This window comes from Podarcis muralis, chromosome Z (genome assembly GCF_964188315.1).
Source record: "Podarcis muralis chromosome Z, rPodMur119.hap1.1, whole genome shotgun sequence".
Lineage (NCBI taxonomy): Eukaryota > Metazoa > Chordata > Lepidosauria > Squamata > Lacertidae > Podarcis > Podarcis muralis.
In genome coordinates, this window is record NC_135673.1 from 42,625,690 (window position 1) to 42,644,105 (window position 18,416).

The window sequence follows — 18,416 nt, forward strand, 5'->3', positions numbered from 1 at the left end:
CCAAGATGTATTCGGGGGGATTGTATTTGTTTTGAATGGCTGTCAAGGCTTCATTAATGGGCACTTGTGTGAAGAGAGATACAACATCGAAGCTCACAAGTAGGTCATTGGGATGTAGGTTTTGCTTCTTTATTGTTTCTATGAACTGGAAGGAGTTTGGAACGTGTGAAGAGATGGATTCTGCATAGGGCTGAAGTTGCTTGGCGAGAAATTTAGCGAGATTTTGTAGAGGTGAGCCTATGGAGCTGACTATTGGTCTGAGTGGTGTTCCTTCTTTGTGTATCTTGGGGAGGCCGTAGAGTTTGGGGCATCTGGATGATTTTTCTCTGGGGATGATTCTTAGCTGGATTTCTTCACTGATAGGAGAGGCTTTTATTTTGGATTTGGTGGTTTTTTCTAGATAGGTGGTGGGATCTGTTTTTATAGGTTGGTAGGTAGGGTCTTGGAGTAGATTTGATAGTTTTGCTTGGTAGTCCGATGTGTTCATCACAACAGTGGCATTACCTTTGTCTGCTGGGAGAATGATTATGTTGTTGTCTTTCCTCAGGTTGGTGAGTGCTTTCTGTTCTTCTTTGTGTAAATTGCTTCTGGGTGGTTTGCTGGAGCAGAGGATGTTGGTGACTTCCAGTCTGATTTTATTGGCTTCATCTGGGTTGATTTTGGTTAGGCTAGCTTCGACTCCGCATATGATGTTTTCCGTGGGGATGCGTCTCGGGGCGACTGCAAAGTTGAAACCTTTGGAGAGTACTTTGGTTTCAGTTGAGGTGAGGATCCTGTCTGATATGTTATGTACTGTTTGTTTCATGGGTTGTTGTGGAGGGTGGCTGGGTTTCTGGCGTTTCTCTAGTTTGTGGAGTTTGTTGGTGTGTGTGTCTGTCTTATGTGAGGTCTCCGTTTCAGCTCTCCAGACGGCAAGTTGTTTGCATTTGTCCCAGAGTGCAGGGTGGATTTTGTTACAGAGTTTGAGGTGAAGAGTGAGCAGATCTTTGTTGGTTTGGTTTAGTAGGTATCTTTTCCTGTGTAGTTCGTTTCTGATTAGGGATAGTTCAGTTCGTTTCAGGATCCTTTCGGTAGCTGGGGTTTTAGAGTGGAATTTAAGTTGGAAGCATGTGGGAATTAAGTTGTTGTCTCGGCAGTTGCGTAGGAACAAGAGATCACATAAGATGGTGGCTCTTCGGATTTCTAGTTTCTCGTAGGTTCTTGTCAGCTGGAAGGTTTCCTCCCCGTAGAGGTGAGATATTTGCTTTCGTAGATTTTCACGGGTACAGATTTTCACGGGTACACACACCAACCGCTACTTACATGCACAATCACACCACCACCCTGCACAAATAAACTCCGTAGCCAAGACTCTCATCTCCAGAACCAAACGCCTGGCTGACAAAGACCACTTGACAACTGAGTTACAGAATCTCTCAAATGTGTTAATTGCCAATGGATACCAGCAAAACAGGGTTACGAAGCTAATCCAAAAAGAAACACCCCCCAAAAACCAAGACACAGAAGAAAACAATGGCATGGCCCTCCTTCCTTATATCAAGGGCACTACAGATAAAATTAGCAAAATCCTCCATAAACACAATATCAAAACAGCCTTTTGCACCAACCAAAAAATAGCCAATATCCTCAGAAACCCCAAGGATAAAATCCAGTTGGAAAACCAAGGGGTCTATGAAATACCCTGCAAAGTCTGCCCAGCCACGTACATTGGACAAACAAACAGACGAACAAATGCACGTATCGCAGAACACAAGAATGCCGTCAAAAAAGAAGAAAAAACTTCCTCTCTTTTCCAACACATGAAAGAAACAGGACACGAAATTAATTTTGCAGATTCCAAATTGCTCTTTAACATGGAACATCACCACAAGAGAATAATCATGGAAGCCATCGAGATAGAGAAACACCCTCACAACATGAACAAGCGTGACGACACATCCCGCTTGCCAGACATCTGGAAATTAGCCCTCCCCACAAAAACTGACACCAGATCCAGAGGCACACAGAACGCCATCACCAATCAACCACACCAGACCCAAACCCAGACCCTCTCCACAGATGAATTACAGATACCATCCAGTAGCCTAACCATGGTGGCACCTCCGGATGCTGCACCCCCCTGCAATCCCTACACAGATCTGGCGGGCACAGGCCACAAAACCACAGCTCGCCCCTATACACGAAGCCAAGCCAGAGCACAACTAAGTGCAGTACAGCCATCTTCTCAGAAAAACTCTTCACAAAGTTCAAGAGGTCAAGACACAAAGGCTTTAGCAACTAATCCACACCTAATGACCCACCTAAGTGGTACTCAGGATATCACTCAAGAAATCACTCAAGATATCCCTCAATTAATTAAGGAACAAAAGAAGAAAAGACACACTAGCCTGGGAACTTCCTCTCTGCCCAGAACATTGGAGGCTATACACCACACCTCCTCAACAGTATTTATAGGAACTCAAACACTGAGATCCTGCTCTGTTCCAGTAACAAGAAGCCGAAAGCACCAGCCTGAAGATGACGAGTGAGACCTCGTCGAAACGTCGCCTAGACACCCCAACTTTTACACGGGAAGACACCCGAGGACACCAAAACCTGCATATATATATATATATATATATATATATATATATATATACACACACTTATATATACTTTTATATATAAAAGTGTATATATATATATATATATATATATATATATATATATATACACACACACACTTATATATACTACCGCTCTTAACCACTATACCACACTGGCTCTCATATATATACTTAAATATACATATATAAGTATATATATACACTTTTATATATAAGTATATATAAGTATATATATATACTTATATATATAAGTATATGTATATACTTATATATACTTATATATACTACCGCTCTTAACCACTATACCACACTGGCTCGCATATATATACTTAAATATACATATATAAGTATATATATATACTTATATATATAAGTATATATAAGTATATATATATATATACTTATATATACTTATATATATAAGTATATATATATATATATATATATATATATATATATGCAGGTTTTGGTGTCCTCGGGTGTCTTCCCGTGTAAAAGTTGGGGTGTCTAGGCGACGTTTCGACGAGGTCTCACTCGTCATCTTCAGGCTGGTGCTTTCGGCTTCTTGTTACTGGAACAGAGCAGGATCTCAGTGTTTGAGTTCCTATAAATACTCAAACACTGAGATCCTGCTCTGTTCCAGTAACAAGAAGCCGAAAGCACCAGCCTGAAGATGACGAGTGAGACCTCGTCGAAACGTCGCCTAGACACCCCAACTTTTACACGGGAAGACACCCGAGGACACCAAAACCTGCATTCCTGTACCCGTGAAAATCTACGAAAGCATATATATATATATATATATATATATATATATATATATATATAAGTATATATATGAGAGCCAGTGTGGTATAGTGGTTAAGAGCGGTAGTCTCGTAATCTGGGGTACCAGGTTCGTGTCTCCGCTCCTCCACATGCAGCTGCTGGGTGACCTTGGGCCAGTCACACTTCTCTGAAGTCTTTCAGCCCCACTCACCTCACAGAGTGTTTGTTGTGGGGGAGGAAGGGAAAGGAGAATGTTAGCCACTTTGAGACTCCTTAAAGGGAGTGAAAGGCGGGATATCAAATCCAAACTCTTCTTCTTCTTCTATATATATTGCAAATTGCTGCAAAATGTGGATAACTCAATTTAAGATTGGAAAAATGAGAGAGAGAACCAAAATTGACACATCCTTCTATTCTTTGTGGTAGGTGGGGTCAGAAGTAGAGGTGGGTGTAGCAACAAATGTGAATTTTACCTTGTCCAATAGGCTAAATAGGGGGTGTGGCTCGGAAGTCTTAGCTTCAGATGTAGAGCTCTGGCACCCTGGACTTTTTAGCTATATGCTAACTGGAAACTCATTCTCCAAGAGGGGTTCCTTAAGTAGCCAAAATGAAAACATCTACATGCAAGTGGGAATTATCAGCTGACTTGAGGGAACCTTAAGGCAGTTGGAAGTACAAAAATACTTTTGAGAAAAGAACTAAAAGAGAAGGAACCATAACAACCAAATGAAGATGGAATATGCTTAGTGGCTGCAGGATCCCGACTGACTGTGGAATGGGCAGGAATGGAGAACAGTGATGGAGAGGAATGGAATGGAAAGGGCATGGCTGGCTGGAACCAAGGCTGGGCAAAGGTTTGCCTCCATCTCCCTCAGTCCCTTCTTCTGAATGCAAGTGTGTATGGGGGAAACTGGGTGTCATTTAGTGCTGGTGACAGAGAAAGTCATTTGACTTTCAGGAGTGGTGTGTGTGTAAATAGCATTTACTGCTCTTTGTTAGGTGCCCCATGTCACTTTCTTTTTTAAGTCTAGAAATCCAAGCGGCACATCCAGCCAGCTAATGCATACTTTGAAGTAGCCATGGAAGCTATAGGATGAATGACATAGTGTCCTAGCCAGGGACATTATATGAAAATACAAGACAGGGCCACTCCAAAACCACCAATATTCAGCTGGGCTAAACATCTAACCCAGCCCTCCCACTGGAAATCTTATGGGATTTGGTGCCCAACACCATCTGGAGGGTGCCACATAGCCTATCCTAATAATACATGAATATAGATTCCCAGAATATGGATTGTTGGTCCATTTAGTCCAGGACTGTTAGCCCATAATATATAGTATGGGTCTAAGTAGACTAGTCCTGGGCTTGGTGGGCCGATAGTGAGCTGTCTAGCCTAAGACTTGTCTACCCTGGGCTGTCAGATATACCCTGCGGCCTCAAGCAAATGTCTTTCTCACTTCTACTGCATGAGATCCACTAACAAGATACTGACCCTGGGGATTTCTGCATGCAATGGAGCACACATGCCCCTTAACTATTGCATCTCTCATCTGCCCACAATATTGCTCCTCTGAGAAAATATGTTGGTGTCTAGTTTAAGAAGTTAAGGCAATGCCGCCTGAAGATTAATTGGGATGTTTTGCCTTTGCACATGCTGTTTCATTTCCAGGTAAGGTTCCCAAGGCGTGTGTGGTAATTAGCAGCACCGCTTTAAGCTGTCCCAAGTCCCCATTTGTATCTCTGGTTCAGCTTTCAAAGATTGACATTTAGAGATCTTTTCTTTGCAATGACTCCCCCCCACTCCCTTTCAGAATCCCAATGTGAGGGTGGCGTCCATGTTAGAAATCGTCTGTCGGCTTAACGCCAAACACTTCCAGATAAGTAGCAGATAAGCTGCACAGGCTTCAACAAGTCTCTACAAATACAAGGGTGACATCCCAGGGGGAGAATCTCTATCTCTTGCTTGCTCTAACTAGGTCTGGTTTGTCTTCCCATTATTATTGCGTTGAAGAGAGCCCCCCTATGGGTTAAAATTCCTTTTGCCACGCTGAAAGACGTTTCAGCAAAGGCTGTTCCTGGCCTCCCTTTCCTTGCAGCTGTTGCCCTTAGATTCTCCTTTATGATGAAGGTCTTCTTTATTGTGGTCCTTGGGGAATCTGCAGCAGACCCTAATCTCTATCCCTCTCTCAATCAATGAATAACTCTCCAGTGAGGAAAGGGCAAAAGCAAAGGATAACAGCAGCGACATCGTGGAGAAAGAAAGAGAAAGAGGAGGGGTGGAGTGGAGACGTGAGGCCTTGCTGCTGCCATTGTCAATGCAATGCTCCATTGCAGAGTTCATCTGCTGGGTTGTGGGAGTGTAAAAAACAATTACATGTTTACGAGCCATTATAAGGAATCACTAGGAGACGAAATGTAGATATGCTGAAGGTCTACGTTTCTTTCTGATCTGCTAAACTTCAGGTTTCTTGGCTGGTTTCCAGGTGGCTTGTCTATTGAGCATTCATTCTGCTTTGTTGGTGGGGAGGTGAGATGACATTGTGTCAAGCACATGCCATCCTGCTCTTTCCAGCATATTTCCCTGTTACTTTCCTTATTGGGGGGGGGGGGATCCAGTATTGGGGAGTGGGGGTGGAGTCAATTTGTTGTGCACAGCTCCAAAGCAACTTTAAGAACTGAACAACCTGAATTTGCTGGTATGTGATTAATTCCCATCAAAAAACAGAGACAGTTTGGAAATGCCTCTTGCCTCTGTCACCTCAGTATAAAGTGATAAGAAACTCCCACCCACCCCACACACTCAGTTGAGAATATGGTCCTAAGTACACTTGCTTATGAGTAAGCCCTGTTGGTTTCAGTGGGTCTTTCCTCCAAGTAACACTAGTGAAGCTTCAACACACCCTTATTAAAGAGGTGGTGAAAACCATCCATATTGGTCTTTTAATACACTGTAAAAATCAGTTCTTAATTGCTTCTGGAAACATTGTGCTGCCTAAGATGTCAGTGAAACTCAAAGGAAGGCAAACTGTTTACATTAAAATACTCAATCAAAGTTATTTGTAGCTGGTTTCATCCTAATCCTTCTGATTCCCCTAGCCCATGCCTTTGACAGGATGACCTTGCCCCCGGTATGTGTGTTCAGTATTGATGCCATTACTGAAGAATGATTCCTCAGCTTTTCTGCTGATAACTAAATAGAAACGTGGGGAGGAGGTATTGTGGGAGGTAAGCAAACTTTTCAGGATCTGGGTAATAATGGGTGCAGGGAGGTGAAGATCGCTGGAAAAAAAACAACCGATCCTGCTATTAAGATTCAGATGCCATATCTCTTTAAAACAGCACAACTATATCTTCCAAATTAGCCAGTTTTTAATCAGGGTTTTAAAACAACACCAGCGAGACAGACAGTTGGAAAGAAATGTTCCATGCTTCCATTATCTATTGAAGGAAGGGGAGGCTCAACCTAAGGCCTGACAAGCGTTGGAGTGATCAAGTAATTCATTTTGCATGCAATTATCTAATACAAACACAGCCAAGAGAGAAACAATAACTGAAATATGACAGCCAAATCAGGAACAAGGATTAAGTAGGAGGTGGCAATGGAGTTTAGGGTTATCTGAGATCCACATGTGTAAAATTTAATTGTTTAAGGGAGAAGGGAGGGGGGAGTGTGAGGCTGAAAAGATAAAAATCCACTTCAGCAATTTGTTCTGCCAAGAAAATACTTAAATGCAGAAAATGTTTTTTTTTTTTTAAGTGAATGGTATCAAAGTTACTTGGGTCCAAAACACACAACACTCTGGCAATGTGTTTTAGATTAAGGACACACGTTTCAAAGGTTAAGAGGACTATTTCTTGGGCAGAATGCAGAACAAAGAATGGGCTGGAGAAGATTAGTAAACTGCGGCTCTTTAAAATACTAGTTTCTGCTGCAATTCACTTGGATAACTCAAAGCTAATTGGGACTAGACAAGACTGCTTCAAAGAATCCAGACACTGAGCTGCTCTTATTTATTGTGACTTTGGAAGAGGTTTAAATTGTTTTTCTTTTCTTTTTTTTAAAAAAAGAATTGTACAGAGAAGTCAACAAGAGCTGATCCTGCTAAACACACATTGCCTGATCAAGGATCAGATCCTTGCATGCACAATTGCAGGAGAAACTATGCTCCTCGGGGTTCGCTGAACCATCTGGGTGGAGATGGCAATACACATATCCATGCAAAGCAATTAGTTCCTGCCTGAAAGTGGTTGCACATGGCAAGAGTTAGGTTGTGGCAAAGGATGCCGGGAAATTCCATCAAAGTGGGAAATGGTACAAGGAATTGTGTCTGTTCAGGAATGGAAGCCAGGCAGGCAACTATGACCAGTCACTCCCAGTCTGTTCTTATTGATGCTGTCTCCTCCACCCCTGAAATGGTGTGGAATCATGTAACACACCATGTGACGATCATGCAACAATCACATAATTAATTAAGTTATTAGATTTTATCACAGTAAACAGTGAGCTGAATAATGTGGTTTTCTGCAGAAGGTGAACTGCAGCGGAACAGAAATCAATGCTTTTTAACATCCCTAGTTGTGTCCAGTGTTATCAGTACAAAAATCCTAATATTGAAGGGAGGTGGGTTGCTGCCAGAGGGTCTTTTCTGTGGTGGGCGCCTTCGTTGTGGAACACTCTTTCCAGAGTGGTTTGCCCAGTCCTTCCTGTACTGTTCTTTTGGCACCAGCCAATTTTTTATTTTCCTGGGCATTAAAGATCCTGCCGATTCTCCCCCCTCCCGCCCCACCCCAGGTGGTTTCTAAAATTTACTTTCATTAAAGCCACATCATAAGAGAAACAATTATTGCAGAAGTTATTTGATTGTGCAAAATATAGAGCCAATGACTAATGACCTGACATTTATCCCATATATTCATTCTTTTCTGCTTAGTACATATATTATACTGTATGTGTGTGTGTGTGTGTGTGTGTGTGTGTGTGTGTGTATATAATAATTTGCTGTGTTGCATCCAACACTGCCATTCTGCTCATGCAGCAGACCTGCTTGTGCAATGGAACTTCCCCTTCCTCTCCTCTTTCCTGCATCCCCCTTGCACACCCACCAAGTCTGCACCAGAACGTTGACAGATCCTCTGGAGCAGATCTGGGGGGCATGTGAAGAAAGGAGAGGAAGGGAAAGTCATGCAGGGTATTGGATGCAACTTTGTGACATTTTAATTTCAGATACAAAAAAATTCAAACATGCCATTTTAATTGTCTTCTCTGCAGTATCCCTCATTTACAGAACGTTCACCCCAAGGAGGTTTGCTTGGCATCTACCTTATCATTGTTTCAGAACCAGGACCAGGACCAGGCAAAGGCAGCTTTGTTTTACCAGGTATTTGGGAGCACCAATGATATAATATTGTTCTGTTACATTTGTTTTTAATACATTTATGTGATTTAATTATCATATTTTTTACTTATCTGCAAATCACTTTGGGACTTTTAATAATAATAATAATAATAATAATAATAATAATAATAATAATAATAATAATAATAATAATAATAATTTATTTATACCCCGCTCATCTGGCTGGGTTTCCCCAGCCACTCTGGGCAGCTTTCAACAGAATATTAAAATACAACAATCTATTAAACAGTAAAAGCTTCCCTAAACAGGCATGCCTTCAGATGTCTTCTAAAAGTCTGGTAGTTGTTGTTCTCTTTGACATCTGGTGGGAGGGCATTCCACAGGGTGGGTGCCACTACCAAGAAGGCCCTCTGCCTGGTTCCCTTTAACTTGGCTTCTCACAGTGAGGGAACCGCCAGAAGGCCCTCGGTGCTGGACCTCAGTGTCTGGGCAGAACGATGGGGGTGGAGACACTCCTTCAGGTATACTGGACTGAGGCCATTTAGGGCTTTAAAGGTCAGCACCAACACTTTGAATTGTGCTCGGAAACGTACTGGGAGCTATGCACAAATTCACATATGAAACTGCTTGAAACTGACTCTGAGCTAGTGGTCTAATCAGCTCCGTATTGCGCACACTGGCAGTGGCTCTCCCAGTCATACCTGGAGATGACATGGGGGACTGAACCAGGGAGCTTCTGCCTGCAAAGCAGTTTCTCTGCCACCGAGCCACAACTATTTAATTCTTTTTGTAAGCCGCATGGGAATATGGTTGAAGGGTGGTGTAGAAATATTTATAACAAATAAAAGTTTGGGTAGATGAAGCGTGGTGCAAAGCTACAGTTTCCCAGTACACAGGAAATTCAACTTTGCATCTGTGATTTGGCCATGGGAATGCTGGTGGCTCTTGCATTACTTTCCACGCAGTTGGGGGAACTCTAATATTTTAAAATGCAGAAAACGCTTAAGTTCAGTTTAATGATACTGCTTAATAAAACATTAAGCAGATGTTTACCTGCTGTTAAGAATTTGTGCCTTGTAGCCTGGCCAGCATGCATCTTTAAGGGGGAGGGGGATCATAGGAATGAGACCATATTGGTGGATAACTTCAAACAATTTGACAATACTTTTATAAAGCCATCAATAGAATTTTCTTTACTTTTTTTTTAAAAAAGAAGCATTTGATACTGATTATGCAGCCCATTCTGAAAGAGAAATACAAAGGCTTGCATCTTTAGATCTTTCGGTGAACTGAGAGCACACAGCATTAATAGCTGCTGCACAGCTGTAAATGAAAATTGACTCCAGATCTAACCCCTTATTTTCTGCCTCCCATGGCACCCCAAAGAAACTCAAAATACTCACAGAGAATAAAAGGGGGACAAACTGGGCATTTGATATATGTGAAGGTGTCTCGGTGTGACTTCTACACCTTTGCCAAAGTATTCTGAAAACAATCAGCTTTGCAGAATGTGGATAAACGTCTGAATGGAAGCTTTAATGCTGGGATGGGTAACCTCAGGCCGCAGGGGCTGAGTGAGATGCCCCAGGCCTTTCCAGCTGCCCTTGAGCCTCTCTCCAGGCCACACTTCTTTGCCACATGACCCTTACTGGTCATGCTTTGACCCTCCTTCAGTACTTTTGCCTGACTATAATGCACCTTGACCTCTGGCTTGCCTGGATAGAGGACTGAGAGGGTTGTGTGAATGTGCATAGAAAAAATGCCTCCTTTGCAAAGGTCACGTTAACATCCATTACTCCACACAGTTTCTTCTTCAGATCTGCCTACTGTGGAATGTGGCCAAGAAGGCAAAGAGGCCCTTAGGCTGGAAACGGGTTTGAGCCCTGTTGTAATGGGTCTCTTTTCATGGAAGTCACAATGAGAATGGTGTCCACAGTGGCAACCAACCTTGATACCTTTGGTAAGATAGACTGAAGGAAGATCATACCTGAATGGAGATGTGTTTGATTAAGAAACTGCAAGAAGTAAAAAGGTACTCTCTTGAGTACTTTCATCAGGATAAAATAAATGCTGGTGTATCTGGAATGAAGGACAACTGACAAGCAATTGCAAAGTCTTTTGAGGTGCTACTCATTAGCTACCTAAATGGAAATGACATTTAGGTTCTGGGCAGGCAGGGATAAAGTGTTGCAAATATCATAAAAATTCATGCGGCTATATTAGGCATTTGAGAAAGCAGACTGGATGTCAAAAATGTTACCTGCTCATTATCGTCTTCATCGCTGCTGAGTTTCAGATCATCTTCAAGCATTCTTTCAGGAGGAAAAAAAGACAAAGAAAGAAAAAAATGCAAGGTTATTTAAAATGAACAATGTTTGAGCCTCTCTTGAAAATAACTAAGCAATCTCTTTGCTAAAAGCCAAAGCACATCTAGATTAGAGCTACTAAAATAATAAATCTGTGGAGCACATTCTACACGGATCTATTTATAGTATTCCATGCTATACCCATTGCATTTGTCTGTTGTTTTGGAGGGATAACTTTGGAGGTCCTTACTCTGTATGTCCAAGTTAAATGCATAATTAGCAGTCTTATGCAGGAGCCCAGTCTATGCAATGGTAGATTTTGAAACAGCTGTCACATCAGAGACCAAGCTTTCTTGCCACTTGAACACAGGTTCTGATCACGTGATAACAACATCTTAAACCACCACTAGATTAGTTAATTCAGGGTAATGATCTGGCTCAATGACATTTGAGGGAGTTCCCTCTCCCATGTGAACCTGCTAAGACATTCAGGTTTTCCTTAAAGACCCTGCTCCAAGTGTCCTGGCTGTTAGAAGGACAGGGTCTTCTCAGTGGTGGAACCAAAATTTTGAAACATCCTCCCTAGGGCTGTACATGCACACCAAAATAGTGCAGTTCTGGAGATTGTTTGAGCCCCTGTGTTTTTGACTACATTATCAACTTAATGGGATAGGTTTTTCCTCTTGAAAATGTTGCCAATCTGCCTGAAGGACCCTGTGTGAGAGGCAGGAAAAGAAATCTCTTAGGAGAGAACATGGGAGAAGAGAGGGATGCTCCCAGGAGCAAGGACGCACCCTTTTATGAACAGGAGAAAAGTTAAGATGTATCTGTGAGAGAGGATTCTGTACTTATTTATCTCTTCTATCTTTTCTCTGTTCTTTTATTCTTTTTATTCTTTTTGTGTCATTACAAACTAATTTTATTGTAATGTGAAAAGTGTTAATAAAACTTTATCATGAAAATGTTGCCGATCTGCTAATTTTTGAATTCCCTCCCCCGGATTTCAAATAATACTACAGCCTTGTTGATTGCTGCATCAAAATGTGCTACATATTTTCATATTAATTTTATTTTAAATGAAAGTAACATCACTAACAGGGACGCGGGTGGCGCTGTGGTCTAAACCACAGAGCCTGGGGCTTGCCAATCAAAAGGTTGGCGGTTCGAATCCCCACAACGGGGTGAGCTCCCGTTGCTCGGTCCCTGCTCCTGCCAACCTAGCTGTTTGAAAGCACGTCAAAGTGCAAGTAGATAAATAGGCACCACTCTGGCGGGAAGGTAAATGGCATTTCCATGTGCTGCTCTGGTTCACCAGAAGTGGTTTAGTCATGCTGGCCACATGACCCAGAAACTGTACGCCAGCTGCCTCAGCCAGTAAAGCGAGATGAGCGCCGCAATCCCAGAGTCGTCCGTGACTGGACTTAATGGTCAGGGATCCCTTTACCTTTACCTAACATCACTAACAACAGAGGAAATTTATTTTTGCTTTACATTAAAATTGTAAAATAGTTTGTTCTCTTTTATGCTCTGTTAAAATACATTTCTGTTCTTTATTTCAAGAAATGTTCGTTTACGTAACAATCACATAGAACAATGCAAAGCATTCCACAGTGGACTGGGGGGATATTTACATTTAGTAAGTAACTCAATAAACAAAACTGGACAAAAAAGATGCTGATGACAAAAATGTTAGATGTGCAGCAAAGAATTAAGCACAGAAGCACCACTTTTTGATGTGCTGCTAATAAAAGGATTAATAAAAGGCTGTGACGATCAAAACATACTTTTAACATATAGCAATCCATGACTGCCATTTTCAATGTCAACAAAGAATTCTGTGGCATGATCTCTCTTGGGCTACAGCCTACTATTTCTTTTCCATAAAGCAACCTGGAAGGTGGCTGCAAATATTTGAGGGTACAATTGAGCAAAATGGTCTGACAGCCACATAATAGGCAATTGCTTTCTGTTTTGAGAGAACCATTAAAGTTCAATTCAAGAAAAAATGCTACCATATTTCTTAATGAACTCTTTTTAACTCAGCAACTTTCCATTATGGTGTCCCTCTGAACTCTTTGTATGTAAAGTTCCATGGATATTATTAGCACCCCAAATTTTAAATCTATCTGTTTACTTTTTAAAAGTGCAAGAATGCATGTTAACTGGTTTGTAAGTCATTCGTCTTTCCCTGACCTCTGTTGTCGGGTGGCTCAGCTGTTACGAAATATCTAGACCTGAAACTACTGATCATTAACCTCTTAATCAATGACAGATGCCTCTGTCAAGTGCAAACCCGTAAACGTGTGACCAAGATCACAGATCTTTCTTTCTACCTAAAACAAGAGACCCTCAGCAAATATTAATCTTTAGCAGTTTGGATTTGGGGTGACAAATGGGTGCTCGTTACTTGTTTATCTAGCTGCCATCTTTGTTTCTACAGTGGCATTAGTCGCCCGTGATGTTCATGACAACAGACCACAGAACCTCTATTTACCCTTGATTTTTATCAGCATAGTACATTACACTCTCTTCAAAGGGCAAAAATGCCTTTAAGATTCAGTTACAAAAATAGCAGCCTACTGATAAGGCTACATCACAATGATGACCACCATTAGCTCCAGCCTAAATCCTTCCTTTAAAACTTACATCTCTTTTCAATATGTAAAAACTCTGTCTTTTAGAAGATTTTTTTTTGTAAAAAATAATCTGTTCTGTGTTATTAAAAAAAATTATAAGGAGAGAAGCATGAAAATGATTTTCTTTTAATCATTTTCTGAAGGATCTCTTTCTTTATTGAGCACATTTTCTTTATTCCCTTACATGTTAAACATCCTTACTTGACACACTGTGGTAGAAACAAACAGAGTGGATAAAGGAAACTGGAGATTAGACAAATGGAAAGAACAAAGGAAAAAAGAGGAAGAGATGATAAAACTGAACACAATGACTAAATGAGACACAGCCATCTAAAGGGTCTGATGAAGAACTGTTCTTAAACACCACCATCCTACCAAGGGATGAGCAAATATGTCAGTTTTTGTTTCTCTCAGTTTTTCGGTTTTCCAGGCTTTAGTTTTCCACATTCCCACATCGGCTTGAGGGTTGTTGCTTTTTTAAAATGCCAGAGTGGCTTAACAGTCAATCCCTTCCCCCGGGGAACTCTGGGAATTGTAATTCTGGAAGGGGAATACATGGTCTCTTAACAACTCTCAGCACCCTTAATATAAGACAGCTCCCAGAATTTTTTGGTGGAAGCCATGACTGTTTCAAGCGACACCATTTTGCTTTAAATGCATGGTGTGAATGTGGCCTTTAGCACTCATGTGCAAGCAATTAGTGATTTCATTGCATAACAACCTTATCTTCTACTGCCTGTAACTTTGGTGTTTCCATTCTAATGGCCATTGGATACAAACAATTAGACAATGAATCTCAGCCACAAAATTTGAAGCCAAATTACTTCAGGAACATAGAACACAGGCAGCTGCCTTATACTGGTTCAGAGCATTGATCCATCTAACTCAGTATTGCCTACACTGACTGGCAGAAACCCTCAAGAATTTCAGACAAGGAGACTCTCCCAGATCTACTTGAAGATGCTGGGGATTTAACCTGGGACCTTCTGCATGCAAATTAGATGCTCTGTCACTGGGGATTGCCTTAGCAATCCCTGTGAAAACTAGTTCTGAACATGATGTTAACAACTCTCACGTGTCAATATACTATATACCAGGCACATCCAACTCTTAAGAGACTGCGATAAAAAAACTGGCAGTGAACTATCTGTTGACATTGAAGGGAGGAGGAGTGTACATGGGCTGGGTTGGTGGAAGGCAAGGACTGACCAGAGTTGTTGAGTTTTTTTTAAGGGGATATGCCATACATTGCTAACTGAAAAATCAACATCAAACACACACCCACACCCCGAAATAGACAATCATCGTATCCACAATCGACTGCAGCAAACGCCAAACAACTACCCATGTAATGCGACAGAGGAACATAGAGAGGGGGGAAGGAGTGGAAACGTTCCTTCCCTGGTGCCCCCCCCTTCAGCGATCAATAAGGATCTCACAATCAACCGTGATCTACCAGGATCACCCGGGGATCTATCCATCGATTGCGGTCGACTGGTTGAACATGTCTGCTATATACTAACAGCAAACTTCTTTTCTGAATGCCTTTATTTATGCAGCCAAAATAGTAGCATTAACAACTTCAGGAGAATCTTGAGGTTTGAAGGTACACAACAATGGGGCGACCCTAAGTGGATGATGGAGCTCAACACCAAAGGACTGGGAATGCTCAACTGGGGGGTTCAGAATATTGACTCTTGGAAGGGTAGGAAAGGAACACTGAGTGGGATGGGGAATGGAATAGTGTGTTTTGAAAAAAGGTAGCAGCTAGCTAAAACACTGAGCACTTCATTATGTGTTCGTATGGAGGACAGAGGTGCCTGGCATGCTCTGGTCCATGGGGTCACAAAGAGTCGGACACGACTAAACGACTAAACAACAACAACAATGTTTGGAAGGGTGCTTGTGTGTGTGCATAGACATGTATATATAATACACCTTCACAGGATAGTAAAAGACAATGATAGTGTGTGTCCCTCTCTGTGGGTAGACACACACACACACACACACACACACACACACACACACACAAATGGAGGCAGTGAAGCTAAATAAAAAGGGAAAACAGATTGCCTAAGAACGCGATCTCAAAGGATATTAGGAATTCACTTCATTTTCTATTCTTCTCTGACCTGACTGGCATTATTATTGAAAATACATATACTTGTTTGTCTTCTCATCCATAGCTAATACCCCATATCACTTTAGGGGGGGAGGGAGGGAGCTTACAGAGGATATTTTGATCTCATTATTGGAGCAATGCCATTTACATCTGATAGTTAGCATATTCCTAGCCTGTTCCTTCCTGTCTTTCAGACTAGCAGGCATTAGGGCGGTCTATCAACATAATGCACAGTTTCTAAAATTCTCTTCATAACACTCTGAATTTACATGCTTATAACATGCACGGGAAATTACTGGGGAAAGGGGGCTAGGAATGTGATGAGGGAGTGAAGTACAGGACGTGGTGGTACTGAAACGGGACAGGAGAAAGATAAAAGAAGGTTATGGCTGAATACCTCCCCATCTCAAAATATTTCCCCAACCCACATGTGAAGTCTCACAGGCTTTTAACCTGTGAGTAATAATGAAGAGTTTGCCATTTCCCCACAGGCATAGAAACCACTTGCATTTGTCATAGGCATTTACTGAGAATGACAGGTGCATGTGTTGTTAAAATATACATATGTGTTTTGTGTGTGTGTGGACATCTACAAGTGGCAAACTACTCTTGCTACTTATGTGGTTTTCACAGGTATTTTTCCGTTGTAGGTGGCTATTGTTCCCATTTTACAGGTGAAAATCTGAGTGACTTATTGAAGGCCAGACAACAAGTTCCTAACAGAGATGGGAAATGAAGTTGTGAGTTCAACTCTCCATTCACTAAGCAATGCAGTCTTGGCCATCCTATAGATTCTACACCGGTTCACAGAATGTCCTTGACAAAGGAGACCTGTACATGTATACTTGGAATCAAATCCCACTGTGCTTTCTCCACAGTATTTAGGATTTTATCAAGAGGAGAACCAGTGTGATGTAGTTGATAATGTTTGGGATTCACATCAGTCTGAAGGTTGCTGTGAGGATTTTTTAAAAAAATTAACCACCACTGTGGATCGATTCCTGGGCTGTTTTGAGGGAAGGTGGTGTACAACTGCAACTCTCATGGCTGCAACATTTAATCAGTTAGATTAGTTGAGACACAGCCTTAATGGCTACTCAGAAATCCCATCGAGTCCAGTTGGGCTTATTCTCAGACTGCAATTTCAGAAAACAAAAACCCACTTCCAACCAACTAACATCATTCTCCTGATTAACTGGGTTGCAGTCCCCCCCTCCTTTAGAAAAAACCCCATTGTTTTTAACACCAGTAAAAGTTGCACACAGCAAACACCATCTGGAAAGAGGGTATTGGTCTGAAGGCACATAAGGTGGTGAAGCTAAGCAGGTCTGGGGATGGTTGATGCTTGGAAGGGAGACCAGCTGTGAACCACATGGATGCTGCCTTGGTGGTGCTCAATGATGAAAGGAGTTTGGGATATCAGTACCCAAAGTTATCTTACATAGGAGGAAATGCTACTTCTAAGTGCTACAATGACACATGTTGCATCATTTAAAAACAAGGGAAGTATGCTTCTTGTTTTCAGAACTATTGCTTTCATGCAGGTTCATTCTGTTTTAGGGATTTGCAACCTTCCTTTTGTGAACAGTGCTTCACAAAGCAGCTCGCAACATATACAAAATGCAAAGCCAAGCCCAAATACAATAGGAAACCATTTAAAATATCCACTTTGTGGCAAAGCTTTATAAAGAGAGTTAGACAAATTCATGGAGGATACGGCTGTCAATGGTTACTAACCCTGATGGCTACCGGTAACTTCCAACTTGTACTGTTGGAGGCAGTATGTTTCAGAATACCAGCTGCTGTGAACAAGCGGGTGAGCAGAGTGTGCTTGTGCTCGTGTCCAGGTTGCAGACTTCCTACGGACACCTGGCTGGTCACTGTGGGACCAAGATGCTGGAGACCAGATGGGCCACAGGCCTGATCCAGCAGGCTCTTCCTATGTCCTTCTTAAGTGCTTACTAAACACTTAACAACGAATGCAGATAAATTCATCAACTAAAACATAATATGTCTCAACTAAAATTAATACGGTTCATGAACTTTGAGTTTTTAAATTGGGTAACAATTCTGGTAGATGACGACGGTTTCCACCTTTTTTTTTTTTGCATAATAAAGCATTGTCCAGTGGGAATTTAAGGTTTCCTAAAAATGGTAAAGTAGTAACTGATGGATTGCACAAATGTAAGGCTTGATTATAAAAGTATTTATCAGATGTGTTTGTATGTGTGTTCATATTTTGTGGAAGAAACCCTCAAACAACTGATTTCTTAAGCAATTTTGTAATGCATTGGAGTTTTTTGGTTTTTTTTAGGCCGTTGTTGGGAACTCAAAACAAATGGCAGAGTAATCTTGAAGGAGAAAGAGGAGCCTTTGTTTTAAAACATTCCCTCTATAAATCTTGAAATTTGATATTCACTTGTTGGGCAAAATGTGCAAGTCATTTTTTAAACATTTCCTCAGAGAATTTGCAAGAGTTATAGTTTTTCTTTTTCTTTTTTTTAAAAAAAACTTTTTAAAAAACTCGGGAGAATAAAAAGAATTTACAAGCATCATTTAGCTTGCTATTCAACAATTATAGACATATGCAACTGCATTTGATTAAACTTGTGTTTTAC

At 41.3% G+C, this 18,416-nt stretch overlaps 1 protein-coding gene across 7 annotated transcripts in view; it reads right to left on the reverse strand.

Annotated features, from left to right (window-relative positions):
• AFF2 (ALF transcription elongation factor 2) overlaps positions 1-18,416 on the reverse strand; it is a 398,976-nt gene that overhangs the window by 96,381 nt on the left and 284,179 nt on the right. For all 7 annotated transcript variants that reach the window (XM_077922546.1, XM_028714336.2, XM_028714334.2 and 4 more), the window contains one exon: positions 10,995-11,046. In XM_077922546.1, coding sequence (XP_077778672.1) covers positions 10,995-11,046 — 52 coding nt within the window. The remainder of the gene's footprint in view (positions 1-10,994; positions 11,047-18,416) is intronic.